At 44.4% G+C, this 25,502-nt stretch overlaps 3 protein-coding genes across 4 annotated transcripts in view; 2 read left to right on the top strand and 1 right to left on the bottom strand.

Moving 5' to 3' along the window:
• Positions 1–839: 839 nt before the first annotated feature.
• Positions 840–13,036, bottom strand: LOC147142458 (uncharacterized). Its single transcript, XM_086041414.1, has 7 exons — positions 12,757–13,036; positions 9,345–9,577; positions 9,145–9,247; positions 8,960–9,055; positions 7,695–8,212; positions 6,031–6,455; positions 840–5,262 (listed from the first exon to the last, which is right to left on the bottom strand). The coding sequence occupies exons 1-7, from the start codon at positions 12,796–12,798 to the stop codon at positions 4,382–4,384; spliced, it is 2,298 nt and encodes a 765-aa protein (XP_085897540.1). The 5' UTR covers positions 12,799–13,036; the 3' UTR covers positions 840–4,381.
• A 2,339-nt stretch (positions 13,037–15,375) lies between these two features.
• Positions 15,376–22,353, top strand: atrip (ATR interacting protein). Of its 2 annotated transcripts, none has more exons than XM_086040814.1 (17): positions 15,376–15,693; positions 16,196–16,542; positions 16,981–17,063; positions 17,151–17,321; positions 18,327–18,439; positions 18,611–18,741; positions 18,822–18,896; positions 19,204–19,342; positions 19,492–19,626; positions 19,905–20,124; positions 20,199–20,285; positions 20,380–20,552; positions 20,774–20,910; positions 21,065–21,156; positions 21,247–21,321; positions 21,739–22,024; positions 22,165–22,353. In XM_086040814.1, the coding sequence occupies exons 2-17, from the start codon at positions 16,224–16,226 to the stop codon at positions 22,236–22,238; spliced, it is 2,310 nt and encodes a 769-aa protein (XP_085896940.1). In that variant the 5' UTR covers positions 15,376–15,693; positions 16,196–16,223; the 3' UTR covers positions 22,239–22,353. The 2 variants fall into 2 exon arrangements, with proteins under 2 accessions (XP_085896940.1, XP_085896939.1); XM_086040813.1 differs by having other exon boundaries at positions 20,196–20,285.
• Positions 22,354–22,506: 153 nt separating this feature from the next.
• Positions 22,507–25,502, top strand: part of LOC147142456 (snaclec purpureotin subunit alpha-like) — a 7,388-nt gene continuing 4,392 nt past the window's right edge. Inside the window, exons 1-4 of the mRNA XM_086040816.1 lie at positions 22,507–23,595; positions 23,663–23,725; positions 23,858–23,876; positions 24,594–24,679. Of these exons, the coding sequence (XP_085896942.1) occupies positions 23,663–23,725; positions 23,858–23,876; positions 24,594–24,679 (168 nt within the window). The 5' untranslated portion in view covers positions 22,507–23,595. The remainder of the gene's footprint in view (positions 23,596–23,662; positions 23,726–23,857; positions 23,877–24,593; positions 24,680–25,502) is intronic.

The following is a 25,502-nucleotide window of genomic DNA, read 5'->3' as shown; positions in this document are numbered from 1 at the left end:
AATCATCACTTGCCGCCAAATATAGTATGGCTTATTAAGCAATAAAAAACACATTGTAATGTGAAAACACGGTGTCATTTATGTCATTTTCATACAACAAATAATATACAAACCTATATATTTAAATTCATGGTTTCCGCAAACCAGAAGTCTTGTGCAATCCACAATGACCCCAGCAAACTGTTTAATTTACAAATTTGTGCAACTGTGCGTGGACAGTTATTGTACCTTTTTGTTAGCATGCTGATAAGACCATTTGCAAAATGTAACTAATTTATCTCACTCTATAAATCCATAGCTTTGATTAAAAACTAAGATTTTTTTTCCATCATTTTTGTATAGGTATTTGGTGATCCTGAAGATTGATGAATTATCTTAATTAAAATATGTTTTCAACACATCTCGCATCACAAAATAATCAGTAACGATACAAGTCAGTCAGAAAACTGCGTTTTGGAGACTTGATGTGAGTTTTTTGTAGTCTCCAAATTGGCCAGCAGGATCTGCTGTTGGCTCAGTTAATCTCTTTGGAATGCTGCTGCTCCTGAAATTAACCCTATAAGGAGTTTATTTATTCATAAATACTTGTATATATATATATATATATTAACAAGACTCTAATAATGTACATTTGTGATCACGCACTGGCACTATAATTGAAAGCAAACCTTTCAAAATAATAATAATAATATATTATTGACATTTACTCATTCAAAAGTCATTGAAAGTCATTGTTCTGACTAATTTTGTTCTAAATCTGCCTGAGGACTAAGTGACTCTAGCCATGTGTTGTTGTTGCCACATGGGTGAACACAGAACAGAACCAGAGGGTCAACAGCTAATTAAAATCTCTTCTTTTATTATTCTTATTACCGCACACATGTACATCGTATTCCAAAAGGTTTGCCGTACGGATGCTGTAGGCCCGGATGGATGGATGGATGAATGATGAATTTGGCTGCACAGATGGACGGATGGGGGAATGAGTGTGCCGTTGCCCAGCAGCAAAACTCTCCGCTCCAGTGTGCTTTAAATTTCACATCACATGAGGACACGTGTGCTATTCTCAGCCCCTCAGTCCTTGTGTTAGTTGGAAGAGAGCAGGAAAAAAATCAAACATCTATTATTCAGAGTGTTTTGCGTCACAGGCCGAGACGAGAGAGACGGGGAAGACGCTCATCACTAACCGGGAGAAAATCTTCCTCTCTTGTCACGAAACCTTGAAAAGCTGCCTTAAAATGAAATACCAAATTAATCGTTTTTAGCTTCAAGATAAGTTAGCACAATGACTCGTGTGCTGCTAGCTTAGTCAAAGGTCAAGAAGGGTATTATATATATAGCCTACTGACTATTCAAAAATTCACCTCTTTGTATTTTTTTTTCTGTAAATCTATTTCTGTAACATTCTTAAACGCCCAAATTAAGCACTGGCTAAGAAAGTAGGAACTGGTGGCAAGGAAGTATGTGGAAATGATAAACCAGACTGTGAGTCTTTGCATGTAAAAGAGAAGATGAGGTTAGCCTGGCTTGTTAATTGCCGCACGTGCATTTTTTTCACAGTGAAATTATCTGTTTATTTTATGGGTCATGTCAGATGACTTTGAAATGGTAGAAGTGTTTTGGGATCATATTATGTGGCATGATTATGGTTTGAACTATTAAAATGAGCAATTACAATAAGCAATTTTGGAGAAGTATCTATTACTCATAGCATGGCTCTGTCTCTATGTGCCCACGAGTAATGAGAGTTTACTGTATCAATTAGCTTTAGCATAAGTTAAGGAAATATATAACGATATCGCCCTGTGTCCAAGAGTCACCCTATATTACTTTTTAGGCTTCTGTTGACTATTGTATGGGTTCAAGTGGGGCAGTTTGATCACACAAAATACATTTTGTTTTTGTTTTCGATTCAAATGAGTTATATTGAGTGTCGTTCAAAGGGAGGTGGAGACCTGAAGGGGGCGTGTCCACAGCAACAGCTTTGGAAGACGACATCGTTCGTCCGAGTCTTGCTAAAAACAAATGTCAAAACTGAACTCGTGCTGGAATTAATATGTCAACGTCGACTATGTACAGCCTCCAAAACAACAGCTACAGTTATATATAACCAAACAAGAAAGCTTCACATCTTGTTTCTTTCTGTTGTGACTAAATCAATATGTACACACATATGCACATCTGTGTGACACAAAACAACAGTCAGATTTAATAAGGAGACAAGAATAATGACACAATTTGTGTTCACTTGAAAAAAAAAAAAAAAAGTCAGAGTCACCGGCTTTCTGGATACTGTACAATGTGCAATAACACCCGCAAAGATTACTAAAACAAATGCAGTACCGTAAGAAAAATATTGAAATATGTTCAAACACGTAAAGATTTTTAATGATAGTTGATAAATAAAACATCAACACACACACCCCCACACACACACAGTCTGTGTTCTATTTACAGCATAGGTCATAAACGCAGGTCCTCGAGGGCCGGTATCCTCCATGTTTCAGATGTTTCCCCTCCAACAACACACCTGATTCAAATAATCAGCTCAACAGCAAGTTCTGCAGGAGCCTGCTAACGATTCTGATCATTTGAACCTGGTGCGCCGGAGGAGGAAAACATCTAAAACATGCAGGATAGTGGCCCGCCACGACTGAAGTTTGAGACCTGCGATCGACAGTCATCCACTGGCCTCGGTCCCTGTGAGAGAGCGATAGGTAGGGAAAACCTCTTATAAGTTTGGATATTTTAAAAAATGTGCAAAAATTGTTTTCTTAGGTCCCTCTCGATATGTAAATATCCACAAGGATCTCTGTGCACCTTTTTTTTTTTCCCCCCCCTGTCTGCCTTAAAAATTGCAGCACTGAGACTGAGGTATTATTGCACTTTATCCCGCACCCTTGACGTGCTGACTGGGCATATTTCCATCGCTTCCATCAGGTCCAAGCAGCTAAAGGACACAAATCCTTTCAGTCTGTGCGTTATCGGTAAGCATGTGGGCAGGTACAATGTGTAAACAACAAGCAGCTGTGCAGAGCCAGATGTGCTGCATACAGTACATCTCAAGGCAGCCAGGGGCTCAAAAACCAACAAAAATGAGCATTGTGTCAATTGCTTTAATTTTATGATCATGTGTCAGCCACACACAGTGAAAAAAAAAACACACACACACACATGGAACACCCTGACTGCCAGTAGGGAGAATGGAAAAGGGGCACAGGTGTTGTGTTGGAAATCACAATTGTGTGTGTTGAAGCAAATTACATGTCTCCTATCACAAGGATCGGTGATGGAATAACTGCTAAATTGAAAAAGGTGACGAAAGGTTTTGTACCCTCGGGTGCTTTTACGCTGCATGCTTCTGTGAATTTGGTCAACAACAGTGCTGCTTAAGTTCTGAGTCCACCTGTGCACTGTGATAGGACAGTGCTCCAAACGGCAAAGTGCAGTGGAGTTCATCGTTGTGGGCGGGGGTTCTCAAACTGGGATCCGAGGACCTCCGGGGGTCAGCAAGAGATTGGAGTCCGAAATTTCATTTGCAAAAGATGGTTATGTTTTGTCGCCTTCATATGGGCAAAACTACTCCTCCCTATTTTAGCTTTGGTCCAATTAAAAGTTCAGCGATGAATTTGACATTTGATATAATCATGACATCCCTGCATCAATAAAGATTTTTTGTTTTACAACAAAAGGAATGAAGTCATATTGAAGGAATGAAGTCACATTTTTTTTCGAGATTGTGCTATCTGTTGCAAATAATGAAAATCTGCGTGTAATCGACGCCCACCTCAAAACGATTCATAACTGCCTTAAGAAGCCACAAGATAGCTGCAAAGCACTACTTTTCTATTAGACAGGAAGATGGCCTTTCTAAATGACAATCATCCCCTCACTTCAACATCGTTCCTCTGCACTAAGCTCACACGAGAGCCTGAGCACAGAAAAAAATAATGAAGAATTGGAAAATAAAATCTGCAAATACGTGAAATTGCAACTAGCAAATCGCAACTATGTGGGGGAACACAGTAGTCCGATTTTCTAGAACAAAAGGCCATTTTTTTGGGGGGGGCATATATTCCCATTTTATTACACAATCAAGGCATCTTCTCTGTGTGTAACATGATGAGAAGCGATTGTGTTGTTGAAATCGACTCATTAAAATATGACGTTACCATCAAATATTTCATCTTGGAATTTATTCCTCGAGGGATGACTTCATCCCGACAAAATACGACGACATTATTTTTCCAGAAAAGATCAAATATGAATGTGCTCAGCATTTCTTCTGGGAAATACGTAACTTTTTCGTTCCTGATTATGTTTCATCGGCTTGGACCCGTGTAATAGGTCCCTGGACCCCAAAAGTTTGAGAAGCTCTGTTTTAGACGGTGGTGACGGTGAGCAGGGGGCTGGCGCACAGCATGGTCTGGTCGTGGCTGCCCAGCCTGGTCCCATGAGTCAGCAGCTCCTCCACCGTGGTCCAGTCGTCCAACATCTTGCGGTTCCTCAGACGACTCAGCTTCCTCTGGCTCATCTCCAGCACCGTGCTGCACCGCGCGTCCGTCAGCGCGCCGCCCGCCCGGGCGTCCGGCGCGGGGGAGCGGGGCGGGCCGAACCCCGAGCAGGACGCCCCCCCTCCCCTGGCCTGTTGCTGCTTCTGCTCGCGGGCCAGCAGGAAGTGTTCCCTCCTCTCCGTCCGGCTCCAGTAGCGACCCAACAGCATGTCTGCGCTGGTCTCCTCGTCCGTGCTCATCCCGCTGCGCTCGTCGGCCAGCTGTGACGCCCGGTCCCTCAGCAGCTGGTTCCTGGACACCCGGGAGGCTGTGCTGGGTTTTGGACCGGAAGTCGGCGGCTGTACGTCCGGTTGGTCTTTCTTTGCATCCAAAGCAGTAGCAGGTGTGGCTCCTATGTGGCCCTCCAGGGTGCTGTAAAGGCCCCGGGCTCCTCCGCCGCCACCCTGGGACTGGCGACTTGCCGGCTTGGGCCAAGTGTCATTGACGTCGCCCGGCTGGGCGAGGTGGAGCACCCCCTGGAGGTGCTGCTGCTCCCTGGCTGCTCGGCTCCTTTGCAGCTCTCGCTCCACCTCCTCCTGAATCTGCACCTCCCTCTCCAGACTTTTCTCCATTTGTTGCCTTTCAATTTGGTCATCCCTCTCTGCCGCCAGAGGGTCGGCCATCAAGCTCATTTGCTGCCACCAGTCGTGGTGGGCGTTGGGGCTGGCGTTGTAATGCAACTCGTGAGCGCTGGGCACCCGCATGTGCACTGGATGAAAGAGAAGAGATGTGTCGCATAGTCTAAAGTGCATTTTTACCTGAATTTAACACAGAGGTCATTCAAACTACATCCGGCCGTTCTACTGCCGATATTGTCTTAATTTCGCAATTAAATGGTAAATGCTGTTAAGTGTCTTGCAGAATGATGTCCTTGCAACGTATGACCACACTAGGTTATGTTTTGCAGTTTTGTACTCTACATAAAAAAAGTAATAATAAAATAAAAATCCTCTCTGTTTTATGTTAAATACTAGGGACGATTAATCGATAACTGATTTAAAATCGATTCGGCCCGATTAGTCGATTAATCGATTAAATTGATAAAAAATCGAGTTGCTCAAATTCATCTAGAAAGTGATGTCTTGAAACATTTTTTCATTCCAGATGCATAGCACATTTTGAATGTGTAGATTCAAATCCAAAACTATGCTTTTGGGCCAAACATCATTGCGTATTGCGTTTGTGGATGGCTGCAGAACCACACTAGTGCACAGAGACAAGCATGGTAGCAATGTTTTTAAAAAATCTAATCAAATCCAAAATCAGGAACTGAAAATCGAAAATCGAATCGAATCGGGGTTTGAGTGAATCGTTACATCCCTATTAAATACAAAGGACAAAATTGTGTAAAACGGTCACATTTCTGCCTGTAATTTATCTTTGTTGTTCTAAGCATTAAGGGACTGCAAAATAAGTTATTTTATTAATTTCCTAGTTTTTAAATTAACTGTCCGATTAATTGGTTGGCCCAGGGTACCTGGATGCTGCTGTGCAGAGAGCGGGGAAGCCATCACGTCCGCCCCCATCTCGGTTTCCTCCGGTAGGCCCGGCTGCAGGACGCCATGAGGCGGCACCCCTCCGCAGTGGTGCAGGGTCGCCGCGCAGTAGGAGGGCGAGGCCGGGTGGCTGGCCCTACGCCGGTACTCTTGCTGCGGGGGGCGGTGGTGCAGGGTACGGCTTCTCCTCAGCATCCCCATTGAGCTGGAACCCTGGTGGTGCGGCTGCTGCACGGGAGCTAGCGGCCTCCGGTGGCTGGAGGGCGTGCTGCAGGTGGAGAGGACTGGGCCGCTCATTCGGGGCACGGCCGTGTGACCGTGGGAGGGGTTGAAGAGGGCCCCGCTGCTGGAGCTGTGGCGGTTCAGACAGGGCCGGTCGGCTTTGTGGAACTGGACTGATGACACCCTGGAAACAATATTCATGTTGGACATCAAAATAAGTTTAAAGGAAAAATGATATGAAATGTTCACAAACTGTGTATTTCCTAAGCAATGTTTTTTTTACGGGGTTTATACAGTACAGTAATTCCCCCTCCACCTCCCCTGCCAATAAGCGAAATCCGCAAACTAGAAATATCCTGTTTAAATACTCTCTAGGCATGTTTTCATAAGATTTTCCACACTTTTAATAAATACAAACACATTTAAACACACATATTCAGAGAGAACAAGAACAATGAATAACACAAAAATATTTTACAGTGGCGATCCCTCAATGTGTTTACTGTAAAAAAATAGTTTTTTCCCAAACTAACACAATTAAGTTGTCAACATAATCATGTACATTATAAAATCAACCTACAGCCGTTGCTTTCTGTCGGCGTAAAAAGCAGGATTACACCAAATTGCTTTCAATAATTTTCAATAAAAATTATAACCTGTGCTGAAATACTCAACTTCCTGTTTTGTTTTTCTACTTTCAAATTCACACCATGTCAAACTAGATGTGTCTGCCGACATCTAGTGGTTATATAAACAAGAGTTAGACAAAAAGGGAGTTATTAACTGTACAAAAAAAATCTGCAAAATAGTGGGACTGCAAAGCTAGAACTCGCAATTGAGGTGGGTTTACTGTATCCAGTGCTACCTTGATGAACGAGTGCCTCAATTTACAAGTTTTCCAAATTACAACCCATAGCTTTGTTAATTTTTTTGGCTTTGTGTTGTGAGCAAAAATGTTGTGCTTCACTGGTTAAAAAATACACTTTTACAGTGGGTGAATTTGTGAACTGTTGACCTCTGACGACTTTATACTGCTTAATTTTACAATGCAGTTGCATGAAGCAGAAAACCAACCTGCTCCACAGCTTCAGCAATTATTCTTGTTTTGCAGCAACTAAGACATTTTCCCTCAATTTTTCACGTTCACACAAGAGGTCCTTGGCTGTTTCCATGGAGACAAGCTCAGTCTGAGGGGACCCATATGAGCTTTAAATGAATGTGGTTGTGTGTACAACTGATATTCTGCTGCATGGACGGTACGGCACATCTGTTCTGAAGTTCAGGGTTCAAAATCTTGGCATCTGCATGTTCTGAGTGATTGCATTGTTTCCCCCCCCCCCCAGCTTCCTCCCACAAAAACATGTAAACTACAGTGAAGACTGTAAATTGTGAATATAGCTGTACTTTTTCCACCGTAGCTTACCTGAAAAGTCCACGGTTGGGCACGTCCAAAACGGCCCCAATGTCGTCTTCCATCCCCATCTGCATGCGCTGACACGGGGGCTGCATGGCGAGCGTCTCGGGGATGGCCTCCAGCAGCTCGCGGTGGCTCATGGGGCAGCTGTCGCGACGCTCGCGCCTCTCGCACGTCTCTCCCTGGTGCTGCAGCCTGGCGTTGTAGAGCCGCATGCGCTTCTCCAGCATCCTCTGGAAGTGGCGGAACTCGCCGGTGCTGTAGAAGCCCGAATCGCTCAGCTCCGACGAGATGAAGGACTCGGAGGAAGGCGAGCCGCCGCCGCCGCCGGGTCCGAAGGCCCCGCAGCCGCCGGGGCCCAAGGCGCCGTGGGAGTGGCAGTCCTCCAGGCCGGCCTCCTCCGTCTCCAAGCCGGAGAGGTCACCTTGGTGGAGGGACCCGTCGGTCCAGCCCAGCCCGCTGTCCAGCTCATGGTGGAGCGGCAGGAAGCCCAGAGGCTTGTCCAGCATGTAGTCGTCATCGTCCGTCTGCGAGGAAGATGCTTAGGGTGAGGTCGGCTTTCTTGGCACAGGCCAGAATTGACGATCCGGCCTGTATTCGCCTGCAGCAGTGTTTCGCAACTTTTATTGAGCCAAGGCACATATATTACCAAGTTTGAAAAATCTCACGGCGCACCACCAAACAAAAATGTTACAAAAAGTTTGCAGGGGAACGGTGATGAGCCCTGCCACAAATAGCAAAACAACGAGAGCAAATAATGCTACCCCAAAAATGCAGCAGATCGTTCAAAATCACTGTACAATTGACACATTTATAAATGCATTTTTTCTAACCAAATAAAGTCTTGAAAAAAAAACACTGATAAACTGACACTCAGCCTCTTCCATGAAAAACTTGAGGTGCTCCCCCCACATAAATAAAAAAAACAAAAATTAAAAAATGTATTTATTCTATCCTATTCTATTCTATTTTGAACGAGCAGACTACAAAGTATATTTACAATGATGAGTCAAGTCGTGTTGTTTGTAGTATTTCCAGCAGTATTTGGCGCACATATCTTGACCCAAAGGCTCCTTTTAAGTTTGACATGCGCAGTAGCTGGAATAGGCGTGGTTTCACTGCATGCTAAAAGTGATGATGATCTCATTTCAAATTACTCACAAATGTGCTTAGTTTGAAATTTGGGCCTGAACGCAAATTATGTATGTCATTCGCATAAATAGATGAACAAGGATCCATAGTAAATACGTCATTAAATTAAGTTCCCTTGTTACCTGGCTGTGGTAACCTTTGGGCTCGTCGAGGTTGACGTTGCAACATCCCATCAGGCAATTGTGCTCTTTGGCTCGCCGGCCACTCGCTTCCGGATCCTGAATGACCGCCGCGCGGAAAAAAAATCAAATGTGAGAACGTCTCCGAAGCACGTGTGTCGATCCACGCCAAGGCTGCACGGCCTCACCTGGTGGCTCATGTCCACAGTGTCCCTGGGAGAGCTGGACAGGTAGCCGTAGTGTCCTCCGTCGCAGTGATCTTGCGGCAGAGACAAGTGGCTGAAATAATGTCTGGCAGGAAGAGAGCGACTTTGACACTTTTACACTTGACTTTTTTTTTTTTTTTGCAACAACGCGATCTGATGGTGACGTCGAAGGTGCTGATCACCTGTCCTGATAGGTGGGGCTGGGAGCATTGAGCCCCGCCGGCATCCTGGGCAGGGGCAGGTTGAGGTGCTGCAGGTTGAGGGGCAGTGGCTCCCAGGCGCCCCGGGGGTCCGTCTCCACGGCGCCGCGGCCCCTCTGACCCTTCACCTGCATGGTGACGGGGAGCTGACTCGCCGCGAGGATGCGGAGTGCGTCCCGTTGGCTCAGGTGCGCCAGGCTGCGACCGCCGCTCAGCTGTGAACAATGAATGGAAAAACACAAAAGTGTTGATCTGGGGGAGGTGTTTCATTTGTCCCCAGTTGACACCTGGAGACCCATTAGGGTGCGGTGCCAGGTTTTCAGGAGCGGCGTCTATTTAAGGGGAGGCGTTGATTTCCGAATGACTCATCTACAGTCGCTATTAACAGATACAAAACAACTCTGGAGATCTACTGCGTAACCTGATCAGTATTCATTCTAGTGGCCTTTGTGGAAGTCATCTATTTGAGGGGTGGCATTTATCTGATGAAGCAGACTACGCATCTAACTCCGGAGATCCATAACCTGACTAGTAGTTGTGGTACTCTCCTGTGTGGGAGGCTTTTTTTTTTTTTCTAAGGACAAGTGTTTATTTGTGTAAGTGGATCGCACACCCACAGATGTATGCCTGACCAGTATTCATGTTATTTTCCTATATGGAAGGCGATTACTTGAGGTGAGGCTTTTAATTTAGGTGGATGATACTCTAGAGATCTGCGGTTTGACACGTATTCATTTTACTTCACACTCTAAAAACACTCGGGTTAAAAAATAACACAATTTTGGGTCAAAAATGGACCGATACACAAATTGGGTCAATTTGACAAACTGTCTTGCATTGTTTTGTACAAAACAGCTCATTTTTTCTGGGTTGTTTTGTACAAAACTACCCATTTTTGGGGTTGTTTTCTGAAAAAACAAGTTGTGGATCGGTCCATTTTTGACCCAACTGTTTTTAGAGTGCAGTGGGGGCATTTAATTGTTGATGACACACCTGAGCTCCGGAGCTCTATAACCTGACCAGTATTTATTCTATCGGCCTGTGGGCGGTATCTATTTGAGGTGAGGCATTAATTTCTCACAGTGGACAACGTGACCTCGCACCAGTAGTCATTCTACTCACCTTTGTGGAAAGCATCTATTTGAGGGGAGGTGTTAACTCCTTAGATATCCAACCTGACCATGAATTTCTTCTACTGGCCCTCATGGGAGGAATCTGTTTGAGGGGAGGCATTTATTTCTTGCATTGGACAACACACCTGGCAAGTCACTCTGGAGATCTTCAATATAACCCAAGCAGTCTGCACTCGATTGCTGCTTCTTGGATGATTGTGCTCACATGGTCCAATTATAGCTAATGTGCTTTTTTCCTGTCTGGGGGCAAACAGCAGGTGTTCCCTACTCTTCCTCCTCCTCCTCTTCCTCGTCTTCTTATTTTCACACATGAAAACACGCTCACCGTGTTCTCAAGTAAGAGCTGAAAAAAGAACCCCGCTGATGTCACCGTGATGTAATTGGCTCCTTTGCGAAGTGAGATTCAAGAACCGCGCTGAAGGTTTTCTTGCAAATGTGCCAGCGTCGCCTGTTTAGTTGCGGCGTACGCGCGCAGTCACGCAATATTAGCACGTCGCAGCTTCCATTTGAACCGTTGCACAGTCGACATTATGCAATTGGGTCAGAACGCGGCGTTCTGCCCGCAGACGCACACGCAGCCTTCTTTCTGGCTTTGCTGCAGCCGTGTGACGGGAGTAAGATGGACGTGCTGACACACGCATGCGCACGCACACACACACACACACACACACACACACACACACACACACACGGTTCAGCACACATCAAATGAGACGCACGAGCTGCAGCACATCACATCCATGAGTCACCCTCCTCTACTTTCAGATACACACACACGCTGTCTATGCATTTATCTGCATGTTTATGGTTGAACTTACTACTAACGCAAATTCGCAAATACGCTGGTTACATTGTTCAACTACCTGAGGGTGTCCACTTAAATTAAATAAGCACCACCCCCGCCCCAAATTATCGGCTCCTGTTCAGGATAGTAGAATGAAAATTGGTCAGGTCAAAACTCTCTGGAGGTCAGGCACCTCCCCTCAAGTAGTCACCTAACGCAAATTTAATTCCAGATCTCCAGGATTCAGGTGTGTCATTCACCTGAACAAAAAAAAAAAAAAGCCTCACTTTGTATACACGCCTCCCAAAAAGCTTCAGAGGATAAGTGTTGGTCAGTTAAATGATCTTCAGAGTTTAGGTGCATGGTCAATTTCAACATGTAAATGGCTCCCATCAAATCGATGCCTCCCGCAAAGGCCAGCAAAACGGAATAATGGTCAGGTTACAGATTTCCAGTGTCATCTACTAAAATAAATGCCTCCCCTCAAATAGATGCCTCAGCAAATACTAATAAAATGAATACTCTCCAGGTAGCATAGTCGAATTAAACAAATAATTGCTTCCCCTGAAATCCACCCAGAATAGTAGAATGAAGAATGGTCAGGTTATAATTCACCAGAGTTCTGGTGGGTTGTCCAATTCAACAAATAAACACCCCCACTCAAATAAATTCCACCCACGAGGGCCAGTACAATGATCACTGGTCAAGTTTAGGAATCTCCTGGTTGCAATGTCTATTTCAACAAATAGCCACCTTCTGCAAAGGCCAGCAGGATGACTACTGGTCAGGTCATAAGATGTGTAGAGTCAAGATGCAGCCTCCACTTCAACAAATAAACGCCTCCTCTCAAATATACACTTCTTAAAAAGGCCAGTAGAATAAATATTACTCGGGTTCTTTTGAGCTGTTACTCGCCAAGGGCGTGTCATCCACTTAAACAAATAAACGCCTCCCCTTAGCAAACTCAATAACAGGTGGTGCCGCTCGGCCACAGCAATCATCACATTTCCTCATGTAGTGTCTGTCAAAAATCAATTTATGGATTATTATGACAATCCCTTCAATGAACATGACACTATTACATTAAGTCAAAACTGAATGTTTCTTGTCATTTTAAAGACGGAATTCTTGCACTAAACATCAGGCGAAACGCGCCTAACATTATGGCGAGGCAGTGTACACGCGCACACGCACACGTATGTACACACAGACACACACGGACTGGGCTGAGAAGCACAAAATGGCTGACAGAGCGCATGTTTCTTTGGTATGAACAGACATAATGATCTGAATATGAAGTGATATCTTGAGTATGTAGCAGTCTCACATACATGCTTACATCGCAAAGGTCCTTGAAACAAAAAGTTTGCAGCTACATACATACCGAGCCGACCTGGAGAGCCGTGGAATGGTCAGATTTCAAAAACACATTCATGCCCAGCATCGTTTGCCAGATTGGGATTTTGGTGGTACTCACCGCTGGGTCGCCCACCCACGGTCCGGAGAGCCAGCAGCCCATGGCGGAGGACGCCCGGGCTCTTGCGCAAATCAACAACGGCTGCTCTCCTCCTCCTCCTCCTCGCTTCGGAAGTCTGGTCGCAATTCTACGGCGCTCGCCTCGTCTATTTCCTCAGCATCTCTGCATCGTGTGCATCCCGCCCCTCCCCCTCATCCATCATCATGGCCCCGAAAACCCCGCCGTCGAGCCCTCGCGCATCCATGCAGCACTGCAACGGCGTGAAAGTGATGTGCAAGGCAGGGAGCCAGGGAGGTGTGTGTGTGTGCGGAGGGGGGGGGGGGGGGTATAACACACGCAGCCTGGGGAGGAATCCGATTGGCCGCCTCCTCGGACTGGGAGCCAATCGGGGCTGCTGCGGGCTCCCTCCAGGATGTCATCGCCTCTGAGGGAGAAGCGACGTGTGCAAAGGGGGTAGCCTGGACGCAGAGACGAATGCAGAGGAAACACTTGATCCATCTTCGCAGAATTTGTATTTTATTTGCATTTGACACAGAGATCGCGTGAAGAGTCACACCTGAGCTTTCTTGTTGAGACAAGTCAGACAATTAGATGACATCAGGACCAGCATCTGGAAAGTCACGATGGCGACAAATGCTTTCCACAAAACAGGAAAAGTGTGCTATCGGGGTTAAACTCCATGACACCTCTGGTCCATATTAAAGAATAATCCCAATATAAAGTTGATTCAATGTCGGGACAGAGGTGCAAAAGCTTTACATGTGACGCTCACTTCTTCTTTGGCCCAGTTGTGTTGAAAGCAGTTGAAAATGTCAACGCAAAAGAATCTCTATTTTAGATTTTGTTAATCAAGCTGACACATTATTGAAAAAGCAATTGAAAGAGATCAATGATGTCATTTTAAGAAACATATTTTATTCAAAAATACATTACCAAATTACAAAGTTAAAATTACACTGAAATGGTAAGCATTGTGCTGGTGGGCGTGGCTCCATTTTCCCATACGTTAAACTCTAAAAAGTGAATGCATTCCGAATCTACTGTTATGCCTCTGATGCGGCAATTTTGTAGGATCTCTGTATGAAAGAATCTACTGTCTTCTCTTTCCCCTTTTACACTGCCTGTTAAAGCTTTTCGGCCTTTTCCCCCATGTTGTCGTTCTGTAGACACAACACCAGCACGGAATGGGCGAGACAAAGCCAACCTGGCAATTTTCCCTCTTCGCAGGTAGTATCAGAGCCATAACAGAGGCGGGATTAAGTCACGCGCTCTCACAGTGTTACACTTCACACTCACGTGCATGAAGCCTTCCATCACAATTACCGATCCTGTCCTGGTGCTTCAGTTGCTATGGATACCAACCCAATGTGCGTGTGGATGCGTGTTTCTGTGTGTGCGTGTGGATGCGTGTTTCTGTGCGGGTGTGTGCGTGTGTGTGTGTGTGAATGCATTTATTTCACTCAAATTTCTCATCCTCATGAAGACAGGAGATGAGGCTGTGGTTCTGCAAAATGGTCACTGGGCTTACCCTGTGTGTGCGTGTGTTTGTGTGTGATGGCTGCAATGCATCACGGTGCCTTTCGCTGAGCTTTGCCATTTCTGAGCTAGAGAACGGAGGCGGAGAGAGAGAGAGATTGTGTGTATGCATGTATCTCCCTCTCTCACATGCACGCACACACAGTGTCTCAGACCTGCCTATGTCTATAAATGGAACACACACTTGCTGTTGCTGAGTGAGAAGATGCACGGATGTTCTCCTGTATAGGAGGATGCAGGTTAGCATCCAGCAGCTCACTGAGGGGCGAATACAACAAAAGTCTTAAAAATCCATTTCCCCCACACATCCACTTAACAACAAAACTGAGCCAAAGCAATGGACCATGTCGTCCCACTTGGGGATTGGGGGGTGGATGTTACAGTTCTTGGAGCATTCATTAAATGGTTGAAAATGTGACTTCGGCTCTCCTTTCCCACGTGTGTGTAAAAGTACAGTAATTATAATGCCAAAACACTAAAAATAAATAAATAAATAAATAAATGAATAAATAAATAAATGATAAATAAATAACGACAGTATGGAAAATCCGCGAAAGATGAACCCAATTACAGCGGGGAACGCAGACCTGGATGCTTAGTAACGGGGATTGGTGTATTTCTACCTCTTGTCTTTAGAGGGCGGTAAGGAGCAATAGACAGTGTTGAAAAAATTGCATTCGTTTACATCGGAATTGTTGCCTTTTAGATTGAAATGAAATGGATTGTCCCGTTCTTTTAATTTTTTTAAGAATACATTTTAAGACTTAATAGAAGATACACAAATAAAATTAAATTGCTCGTCTTCCGTTGAAGGTAAACGTTGGAGAGGACACTAAAAATGAATTGAAATAAGTACTTTTTGATTGAATACGTAGACACTTGTCCATGAAAGCTGAAACGTATGCCATGACTTATCTAAAAGGCTTATCATGCGAGTTACACGGTTGTAAACCCTTGTTACGATGTTCCTATTTATAACCACGGCTAAATTCTCAAACGGTGTCGTTTGTCTTAACCAGCTACCCGTAGCAGAGTGTATGGGCTTTCCTCTGATTGGTGGAAAATATCTGAGCCGTGTTTTGATTGGTCGGATTAGCAATTTACACGGAGAGGAAAGGATGAAAACTAGTTTCCTCCCTTCGGTAGTCACTCTGTTTGCGTGGTCTAAACTGTGTAATAAATACATCTTTAAACGGTGCATTAACTCGACGCACACTCTTTTTAGTGACTGAATGACGCGGATGCACTGCGTGTGACAACGTGGTTAGGTTACACATCGTTCAAACGTCTCGTTGACTGGGATTGTGCGCAGTTAGCCTAGCAGCAGGCTAAGATGCTATTCATTGCAAGGAGAAAGTAGGTGGTTGTGCTAATCAGAAGTTGACAGCACCGGATTGAAAGGTAAAAAAACACACATAACTTTCTTTAAAATATCAGCAAGATATGAATAAAGTGGTTGTATTTCCTTTTTAAACGTTTGAGGGATTTTAATGTTTCATATTGAAGAAGTAGTGGTACCATTCGTAGGCTACGCGCCCCCCATGTGGCTCAAACAAACATTTTTTTGTGTTATGTATTTACATGCGTGTTATAGTTCTTTAACGTCTGCTTTATGAGAGAATACCAAATAAAAATGTGGGCTCTCTGTTTATTCGATACTGATTAAATACACTGCAACAAAAGCATACACACTCACACACCTGTGTATCGTTAAACTGCAGTTTCATTTCACAGCACATGGCAGAACATTTAAACCTGCTATTTTTCCTCATGTACCCTTTGCAGTCCTCACTTAATAAACACAATAAAGCAATTAAAGTTTTTCTAACATTTAGAGTTACCGGTAAGTGTTTAACGTACCTTATTTTATTTATTTATTTTTCTATTGCTCACTTCTGGATAGGACTTTCTTTTACTCCCTCACACACAGCATGGCCTTCCCTCCCAGCAAGCGCCTGCGAGGCCTTAACCAGGACGTCCCAAAGGCAGATCCTGTCGAAGTTGACCCGTTTGGGGACGACGACGACTTCACTCAAGATGACCTGGACGAGATTGACATCATTGCCTCACAGGCCATCGGCTTGCAGACCGTGCCGGCTTTCAGGTCCAAAGAGGCAAGACAACCTGGATCAGAGCAAGCCCACGGATCAGGATTTCATCCCTCCAGAAGGCTGCCACTGGACAGAGAAAACACAGGCGGATTTGGTGGCAACAAAGGACATTTGGGGGCAACCGGCAGAGAGCCAAATGGTGAGTATGTGACCATAAATCTCTTTCCTTGGAAAAAAGTCTAGATTATGATTAAAAGTCCTTCAGCCTTACAAATAATGTATCTTTGTTCCTCTATCCACGCCAACAATGTAGGCCGAACAATCAAATGCCCCTCCACTAGATGGCAAAAGGTAGAAAATGAATGACCTGTGTAGCCAACTGTTGCCATTTGTACAATAGAAAAGTAATTCTATGTTCAACTAAATAGGTTTGCCTTTCACACTGAGTAAATTTGTGAATAAATCAAGACAAAATCATCAACATTTCACTATATATATAGATATATAGATATAGATATATGCACTTTTTGTGACATTCTTGTTTGGAGGTTTGTCATGAGATATTTCTCATATATGCGTTAGTTTGAAAAATACTGTTCTGATTCTTGTGCATTTGTTGTTGTTTTTGCATGTTCAGGCAACAGGCCTGGGCAGCTTGCTGCCGACCGAGAGGACACTTATATCCTGCTGGAGGCTCAGCATGCAGATCTCCGGAGGAAGGTGAGCTAGCGCGGCTCAAAAATGAAAATGTCCACCGTGGAGGATAAACGCATCAGCATGAGGTCTGTGGTGTCTTTGTGTGGCTAGCTGAAGGAGGTGGAGGAGGAGATTGTTTTGAAAAACGGTGAGATCCGGGTGCTCAGGGATTCCCTGAGAGGAACACAGCAGGAGAAGGAGACCCAGAGGCAGGCCCTGGCCCTGCTGGACAAGCAGAAACAGAGAGAGCAGAGCGACAAGGAGAAGGAGCTCAACAAGAAGGCGAGTACAGTCGACCCCCTCCCAGCTATTTGTGACTTGCGGATGCGCCTGTTCACGGATTTATTTGTGAAACTTCTGTTATTCGCTATTTATGTGCTGAGGCCGTTTTATGGCATTTTGGTGCCGAGAAACTTTGTTGAAGTGAGTTGAGAATCTTCAGCAGGATCAAAATACTACTTTGACAACATCTTGCGGCATCATACTGCCAACGATATACGTTAAAATGAATTTAGGAACTCCCTTTAGACAAAAGTAGTGCTCTGGCACAATCTTGTGGCATCTTGGTGTCATTGAACTAAGTAGAAGTGAGTTTATGGGCTTCATTTAGACAAAAGTGGTGCTTTGGTGGCATCTTGGTGCTAAGGAACTATGTTGAAGTGAGTTGAGGGGTTTCTTGTACAAAAACGTTGTGTTTTGGCGCCGTCTTGTGTTATTTTGTTGCTGAGGAATTATGTTCAAGTGAGTCAAGAAGCTTCATTTAGACAAAAATAGTACTATGGCCGCACCTTGCAGCATCTTGGTGCCTAAAAACACTGAAGTGTGTTGAGGAGCTTCATCATGCAACATTTTGGTGCCGAGTACCTGTTAAAGGTAGTCAAGGGGCTTCGATTAGACAAAAGTAGTGCTCCGGCGCCATCTTGTTACCACGGAGCAGTTGAATTGAGTTGAGAAGCTTCATTTATACAAAAGTAGTGTTTTGCCGCCATCCTCTACCATCTATGGGCAATTTCTCAGCGCTCTGATTCGACTGCAACGGACCTCAAAAGGTGAAACTGCGCTATAGAGAGACCATATAAAAATGATATAGGTACAGTCTAAGCCTCATCCACATGATTTAAGCAAATAAAATCACACTTTTTACTCACATTGAAAATGTATTTCAAGGCACACAGAAATGTAAGCATTAATTGCCTAGGAAACAGTGGGGGAGCCCTGTACACACTCTAAGTTGCTCTGAGTCCTTGGGTGGGCGTTACAACGATGCCGCAATTGTTTTGCGCGCAGGTTCAGTCGCTGCAGTCGGAGCTGCAGTTCAAAGAAGCCGAGATCAACGAGATGAAGAGCAAACTGATGAGCGCCGACAGGAGCAAGCCGGCGTCGCCGCTGCCGAGAAACAGGTCAGTCCTTCCACTTCACCGAGGGTAAAACTGCTCACTATTTGGTGTGACATTTTGACATGATGTATAATACAAGTAAGATAAAAATTAAAAAACAGATGTTTTATGTGTCTTCAGTGATAGGAGTTTGTAGTGATTAATAAGGCTTGTGTGCGCTTCTCTCTTGCTTAGCCCCAAAGTGCCCAACGGCCTTTCCCAGCTGCATGGCGGTAGCAGCTCCTCCTCGCCGTCGGGAAGCGGCTTCATCACCAAGGAGACTTTCGCCGCGCCGCTCAAGACTCCCGGCAAGACACGTAGGGACGGTGAGTTGTGGGACCTGACGCCGGGTGGTGACGTCACGCCGCGTTGAAAGGGATGCCTTCATGTCAATGTTGCAATGCAGGAGGTGTTGACAAGCAGGAAGTAGCATGGCCTGATCCGTTGCAGTGCGACCGGCCGCCACACCAGCAGCAGCAAGGTCAGTGCCGCATGTAGGCTTCAGTTGCTCACTCATGCTAATTATAGCTTTGTTTTTTGTTTTTTTCAGCTAAAAAAAAGACGGATAGCAAACTAAAATTGGCAGAGCTTTGCTTTCTTCCTGCGCCCAATCTCATCTTGACTAAAGTTGAAATGCATTTCTGGAAGTAAAAAAATGCCATTTTTGTTGTCCTGTTCCAACTGTTCAACGTAGCATTTTTGTTTCTTTCTTTCATTTTTTCACCTTTTCTGAAACATTGTTTCCATCTGAGTGGTCCGTGATTATGCTTGCGTCTGTTGCCCCTTAGGCGCTGTCCTGTTGGGCTTATTGCTCCAGCAGCCGCTGTCTCCCAGCAACATTTGTCTTTCGCACCTGCTGTCCATCAGCCCGAGTGAGCTCTGCTTGATAGCCAAGCCCAACTCAGCCGCTGCTAAGAAGGACTTGAGGTCAAACGCGCGCCCAGATATGCAATACTGTGTGTGTGTGTGTGTGTCTGTGTGTGTGTATGTGTCAAAATGTGATTTTTTTTTTTTTTTTTTTTGAAGGGGGTCATATTAACTTGAGCTTTTCGCTAATTTTATGTGCTTGTGTGCAGGTCTGCCGGTGCGGGCGGGAGTCAAGGCGGAGCCCCCCGAGCGACCCTCAGTCCCATCCAGAGTTTGGCAATAACGGCACTCAACATGCTGAGTCAAAGTCAACCTGCTGCAGCCAAGGCCGAGCAAGAACACGGGTTCGCCAAACACTCAATCGCAAGTCCACATCGCCCTCCTGTGGCCAATTTCTGTACACTCCACACAGTACAATATCTCACAATGCAGGCGCTGTGGGGAAATAAGTACCTACACAGAGATAATTCTTTCAGAGAGCTATTAATTCTATTCATCAATGAATCTGTTTAATTTGACTGCACCACATCATTCTTTCCATTCATCCATTCATTCATTTTACTGTTTCACCCCAAGACAAAGAGTCTGGTTGAAAATAAGATGCGTGTGCGTGTATGCACAGATGTCCCGGTGCTGTGCTTCTCCTCCCGCTAGTGGACATGCACTTATCCCAGCTCTGCCAGGCCCTGGATGCACGGTTTGAGGACTCCAGGTCTCTGCCGGAACGCCGCCCCGCCTACGCGGGACCGGTGAGGCCGGACGAGGCTGACGCCGTTAGTCTGGAAGACGCGGGGCTGGCGGCACTGAGGATCCTCTACCTGCTCATAAACCACAGTGACGAGGTGTGGTGACACGCCATAGTGTGTGCGTGTGTGTATGAGAAGACCCGATGTTTGATGTGCTTGATGCTCAGCAGGTGGTTCAGGCAGTTCTCTCAACTCAGAGGGAAGAGGTCACCGAAAACAAGGTCCCGGCAAAAGTATTGGGACACAGAAAGAGCAAAGTATGCCAAGCATTTCAGTGCAAGGGGCGAAAACTATATTTTGTCAAGTTTCAGGATCATGGCCATCAATTAAAATCAAACTCTGTCGTCTCAGACCGGCGCCGCCGTCGCAATGGAGGCTCTTCGCTCCCACAATGCCTTGCTGCAGTCTGTGTTGCACCTCTGCCGCGCCAGCGGAGGTGAAGGAAAGTTGGAGGAGATCGTGGTCAGCGCCATGAAAGTCGCCAGCATTCTGACTGAGAGGACGCCACATGCGCATGCTGACCAGTAAGTGCTTTTGTTTTGGGACCAAGACTATGTTCGGACTATATGTATGGTTTACACTATCAAAATAGGCAATTAATTGTGATTCTGATTACAAACATTAGTGGGGGGAGTGTGTTTCTTTAGCTATCCGTTGCCGAGCTTAGTGTAAAAATGCCTATTCATTTAAAAAAAATTTTTTTTTAATACAATTTCTAAAAATAAATTATCCGTCTGTCTGCCAGGTTGCAATGCGTGCTGCAGGCGCTGCGCGCGTGCGTGTTGGCCCACCGCAAGCCACGTATGCTCGCAGAGTGCACCGCCGCCCTGGTGCGCGCGTGCGACCACGCCTCGCTGACTCGGCAACTCTGTTCCCATCACGGTGAGCTTTCGTCCTAATCATGATGTCAACAAAACAGCTCAAGTAGTTTTTCGTTTGTCTGTTTTTCACACTTGGTCACACGTGTGTGACTGGCGTGAGTGAGTGCGCATTTCCTTTTGCTGCCCCACGAGCTGAAAATTGCGTTTCTCCACAGAGCCCTGCGTCATCCTGAGGCTGCTGCAGCACGTGCGAAAAAGACCCGTCAAGAAGGCGCCGCACGCCGAGCTCATCCGGCTGGACCTGCAGGTGCCCGGCTCGTCCCGTCGCGACAGTTTGTGGTTGTCTGTGGCGCTTTCGCTCGAGACTACTTGAACTTTCTTACTTTGTCTTTTGTAGGTGGTTCGATTGTTGAACCGGCTCACTCAGACAGCAGAGAACTGGCAGAGCAGCAGCTGCCAGTGCGACGTCGAGGTAACACACATGCGCATTCAGTTTTGAACATTTGGACGGTGATTTTGCCACGTCGTTTGATCCGCTTGTATGGAAGTGTAAAGTTGGTGCCTTTAACATACTGTGCAAGCGGCCTGACATTTCGAGGTTAGAGCCATCGTTCATACGATTTTTGGCTTTGACTTGCAAGCCAAAATTTGAAATAAGAGTAGCGCAGGGCGATTATGGGGAAAAACATGATTTCTGATTGATATTGAAATCACGATTAATAAACACGATTATTCTTTGATTGCAAAACATAGTATTTGCTCAACTACTAAAACTCAACTTTAAATGTAACTTGAGGGAACAACCAGAAATATATAATTGAAATATGTATTATCAAGAGGAAAAAAAATGAAAATAGTATATGCACACATATTCTCCTAACTGTGTCAGGTGGTTCAGACGTCGGTGATCATTCTGCATCGCCAGTGGTTGGACCTCTACGACTCTCCGGAGCCGACGGACAGGTTGCCCGACGTCGGCCACAAGCACTCACCGGGGTGGTGGCGCGACCCGCCGGCATCGCTGCTGCGCGAGTGCGTGCTTCTCCTTCACTGGCTGATCCACCATCACACCGGATTCTCCGCCAGCTGCAGGCCGCTTCTGCACATGTATGACCAGGCCATCTCAGCACTGCGTGACATCCTCAGGAAGATCCCTGACCTCAGCGAGAGTGAAGGTAAGCCCAAAATGAGGAGATCCTTGATTTTTTTTTTTTCTTTTTTTTGTGTGTGTACAATTTCAATGGCTGATTAATTGGCCGATTTAAAAAATGTTTTGATGACTCGAAATTGACATTTACTCCTCCACCTCCGTCAGAGCTGGCCTTTGAGGAAATCTGCCGCCCGGAATGCGACGACACCGACGACATGGACACTGCATTCAGCTCCTGATTGGTTTATCGCCTTCATGAATACTTTATGTGCAATAAAGTCCATTTTGAGCCAGAAAAATGGAGGAACCAGACTCTAAAGCACATTTTGCAATAAACGGGATCCTTGAAATGTCTTTGATATTCCCTAATTTTTTTTAATCTTTAAAAACAACGGTTAAAATTTAAAACTGCTGCACAAGATTAAAAAAAAAAAGTGCAATTAGTGGTGTGACTCATTTTATCAAGTGACATCGTTATTTTAAATGTAAGCCACACATAACTGTATGAACTGTATTTGTGTCTCTCTCCACAGATGGCATTTTCTTTTAGGGTTTTGCTCCTCATTTGTGGAATCAGTCAACTGTTCACCAGGGTTGTGAGTCAAAGTAAATACTGTATGTGACTATTCATGACAGATGAAGACAAATTATTTAAAACAAATTCATCGTAAATCATAAGAATATGATATGTTAACTGTAACAATGTCACTTGCATTTGATTACAATGAGCCCAGATGGATCAACTCATACTTATTCCTACAGTTGAACCTCATTTTTGTGATGTAATCTGTTCCAAAAAGTCTGATTAACACTTTTTTTTTTTTTTTGTAACAATAGATTTTGTTGATTTTACGTGTTTCACCATATCTCAACACAAGTCATCTATGGGAATGGGACTATGAGTGATAGCCGAGCAGTAGCTGTCAGTCCTACACTAAGGTAACACAAATACATGCTCATACACACACAGTTGGAAGGATCCAAACGCCACAGCAAGTAAATATGTACCACATATTTACATATGGGTTGATATGCTACTAGACTGGTTTGAATTACTCTGTGATTGATGGTTAATTATTGTCTGCCTATTGTATCTACAACTTAATTACACATGAGCAGTGACTTCCAGAAAATCCATGAAACAAGATGAGGGGGATTTTTTGTTCAACATTGAATCATCATCATCATTCTGATTCAGTGACATGCGTGCAGGTTCTTGACTGGTGAGGGACTAATTTTAGGAGTCAGATTTACGAATGTGAGTCAAACGGATTTAATTGCCATTAAAAAGTAACAGCCAGATTACATAGAATTGGGAAAACCCACGCAGGCACAGGGAGGCCGGGGCTGGATTGCATTACCGGTACTCGCATAACGACTGCAATTTTTTTCCAGCCAGAAAATGAGATGATTTTCCCTTGTGTTTTCTTATCATAATTTTCCAGAGCTGTATTTACCTCTAACCATGTTTGACAAGTTCACAACAACAATGATAATGTGACAGAACCCGTTTGATACGAGTCACGTAACATTGTGGTCAACATATAAAAAGAAGGCTCGTCCTTGTCTTTAGCATTGAGCATCTTCACTGCAAAGGTAAGACCGCGACATCTTATGGTATCAAACCACACAGCATTGTATGTATTTGTGTTTCACTCCACAGATGGCGCTGGCTATTGGCTTGCCGCTCCTGGTTTGTGGCATCAGCCGACTGTTCACTGGGACTGTGAGTCAAAATAAATATGGGACTAATTTCACGATAGATGAAAAAGATTTTTAAAAATATTGAACTGTAACAAAATCAGTTGATCCGTCCGAGATGAATAACGCCGCTATATCGTTTTCTTCTTCATTACAGGCTGGATTGATATCATACAGTAGGTACCTGGGACTCGTGTAAGATTTAAATTTGGTAGCCACTGGACAATATCTTGATGATGAGTTTGTCATTGAAGGCACCCAGAAATGAACGAAATCACACTAAGATGACGCTTTCAAACCAAAAGGGCAGCACTTGATCTTCTTTTTGGCATGTTTTTAGCCTTTTTGTTGTTGTTGGTATGGCCAAGATAAATATGTCGACCAAATTTCATGTTCCTTAGTAAAACTGAATTTAGGGAATTGCTCACAGGCAATGGCGTCGTCCACCTGTCTATTATACAAGGTTTATATTTGCTAGCAATGGGACAAAATTACTAGGATGAGTTGGTCTTTTAAAGTCAGTCAATGACCAAAATGACCCAACCAATACCAAAATGGCAGATCTATAGTTTATTTTTAGGAATGCTGACCAAATTTAATGTTGCCAAATATAACTTGCCTTATTTTTAAAGTTAAGCAAAAACTATGTAAATCATGAACGTAAGGGGGCTTTTTACAGAGCCCCGTTGCACGCCTTGATTGTTAGGAGGCTGATAAATTGGCAGCGAGGCCCTAGCTTCCACAGAAAAAAAAAAAAAGTGAATACCGGTAGTTGGATTTGTGACTTGTGAACCGCGAATAAGACTTTTTAGAGTTGGTGGCTAGTAACAAACTACTTAATGTCGAAATAAAGACTTCATTCAGTGTAACACATGTTGACGTGTTTGTTGCAGGTGATAGATGCCCTGGAGGCTGGACTCAGTTGAACAATCGCTGTTACATCTACAAAGATGAACTTCTGACCTGGCATCAAGCAGAGGTGTGAAAGAATTCCAAGAAGTCATTGTGATGTAGGCTAAACTACAATAAAACGCTTAACAAATGACCAAAAGTAAGCAAGTGTCTTAAAGTGGAAGTCAACGCAAACATTTTTTTTTTCAAGAATATGTTCTATGCAAGCCCACTAGTTGAAACAGGGCATTCTGATAAATATTGCGTTTGTGGAATAAGTGTAAATCCACTCATTTTGAGCCGTCTCTGGGGGGCTTCTGTCGACTGAAAATGACATCACAACTGCTCACATTGACCAAACGCGGCTCACATTCAGAAAACAGGTCAGCCGTGATTGGTCGTTGTAAGCAGTTGTGATGTCATTTTCAGTCGATAGAAGACAAAATGGCCGACCCCAGAGATGGCTAAAAACAAGTGCATTTTGCTGCTTAATTTATATTCCACAAATGAAAAATTAATCAGAATGCCCTGTTTCAGCTAATGGGCCTGCTGGAAACATATACTTGAAAAAAATATGTTTGGGTTGACTTCCGCTTTGATCAGCGTTACCCCAAGTAATTTGTGTTTCTTTGTGTTTATAGTTCTAGTTTGAGGTTTTTCCAGCGTTTGTTCTGTTGTTTAAAGCCTTATTCTAAAATAGAAAAAAAAAAACCTTTTTTTTTTACTTGAAATTCTAAAATTTAATTCATTTCTGACGTCCTCATTCCCTTTTCAAAATGGCTTGACTCGAAGAGCCTCTCACTGAGCCTGACACTAAAATGTCCACTTAGAAACCACATGGCTTACTTTCTGTATCATGGCTCCTTCAGACTTTTTGGGCAGGTTCTACCCAATGAAGCAGCAAAATTTTA

Source organism: Filicampus tigris, chromosome 9 (genome assembly GCF_054856515.1).
Source record: "Filicampus tigris isolate MCC_2025a chromosome 9, RoL_Ftig_1.0, whole genome shotgun sequence".
Taxonomy (NCBI): Eukaryota; Metazoa; Chordata; class Actinopteri; order Syngnathiformes; family Syngnathidae; genus Filicampus; species Filicampus tigris.
The sequence above is the reverse complement of the archived record's forward strand: the minus strand, read 5'-3'. Positions and strand labels throughout refer to the sequence as shown.

Coding starts and splice junctions, on each gene's coding strand:
- atrip (XM_086040813.1), top strand. CDS start 16,224: ATGGCCTTCCCTCCCAGCAAGCGCCTGCGAGGCCTTAACCAGGACGTC. Junction 17,322..18,326: donor AGAAGGAGCTCAACAAGAAG/GCGAGTACAGTC, acceptor TTTTGCGCGCAG/GTTCAGTCGCTGCAGTCGGA. Junction 18,440..18,610: donor TCGCCGCTGCCGAGAAACAG/GTCAGTCCTTCC, acceptor TCTCTTGCTTAG/CCCCAAAGTGCCCAACGGCC.
- LOC147142458 (XM_086041414.1), bottom strand. CDS start 12,798: ATGGGCTGCTGGCTCTCCGGACCGTGGGTGGGCGACCCAGCG. Junction 9,578..12,756: donor CGTGGGTGGGCGACCCAGCG/GTGAGTACCACC, acceptor CATTGTTCACAG/CTGAGCGGCGGTCGCAGCCT. Junction 8,213..8,959: donor CCAAAGGTTACCACAGCCAG/GTAACAAGGGAA, acceptor TCTTCCTCGCAG/ACGGACGATGACGACTACAT.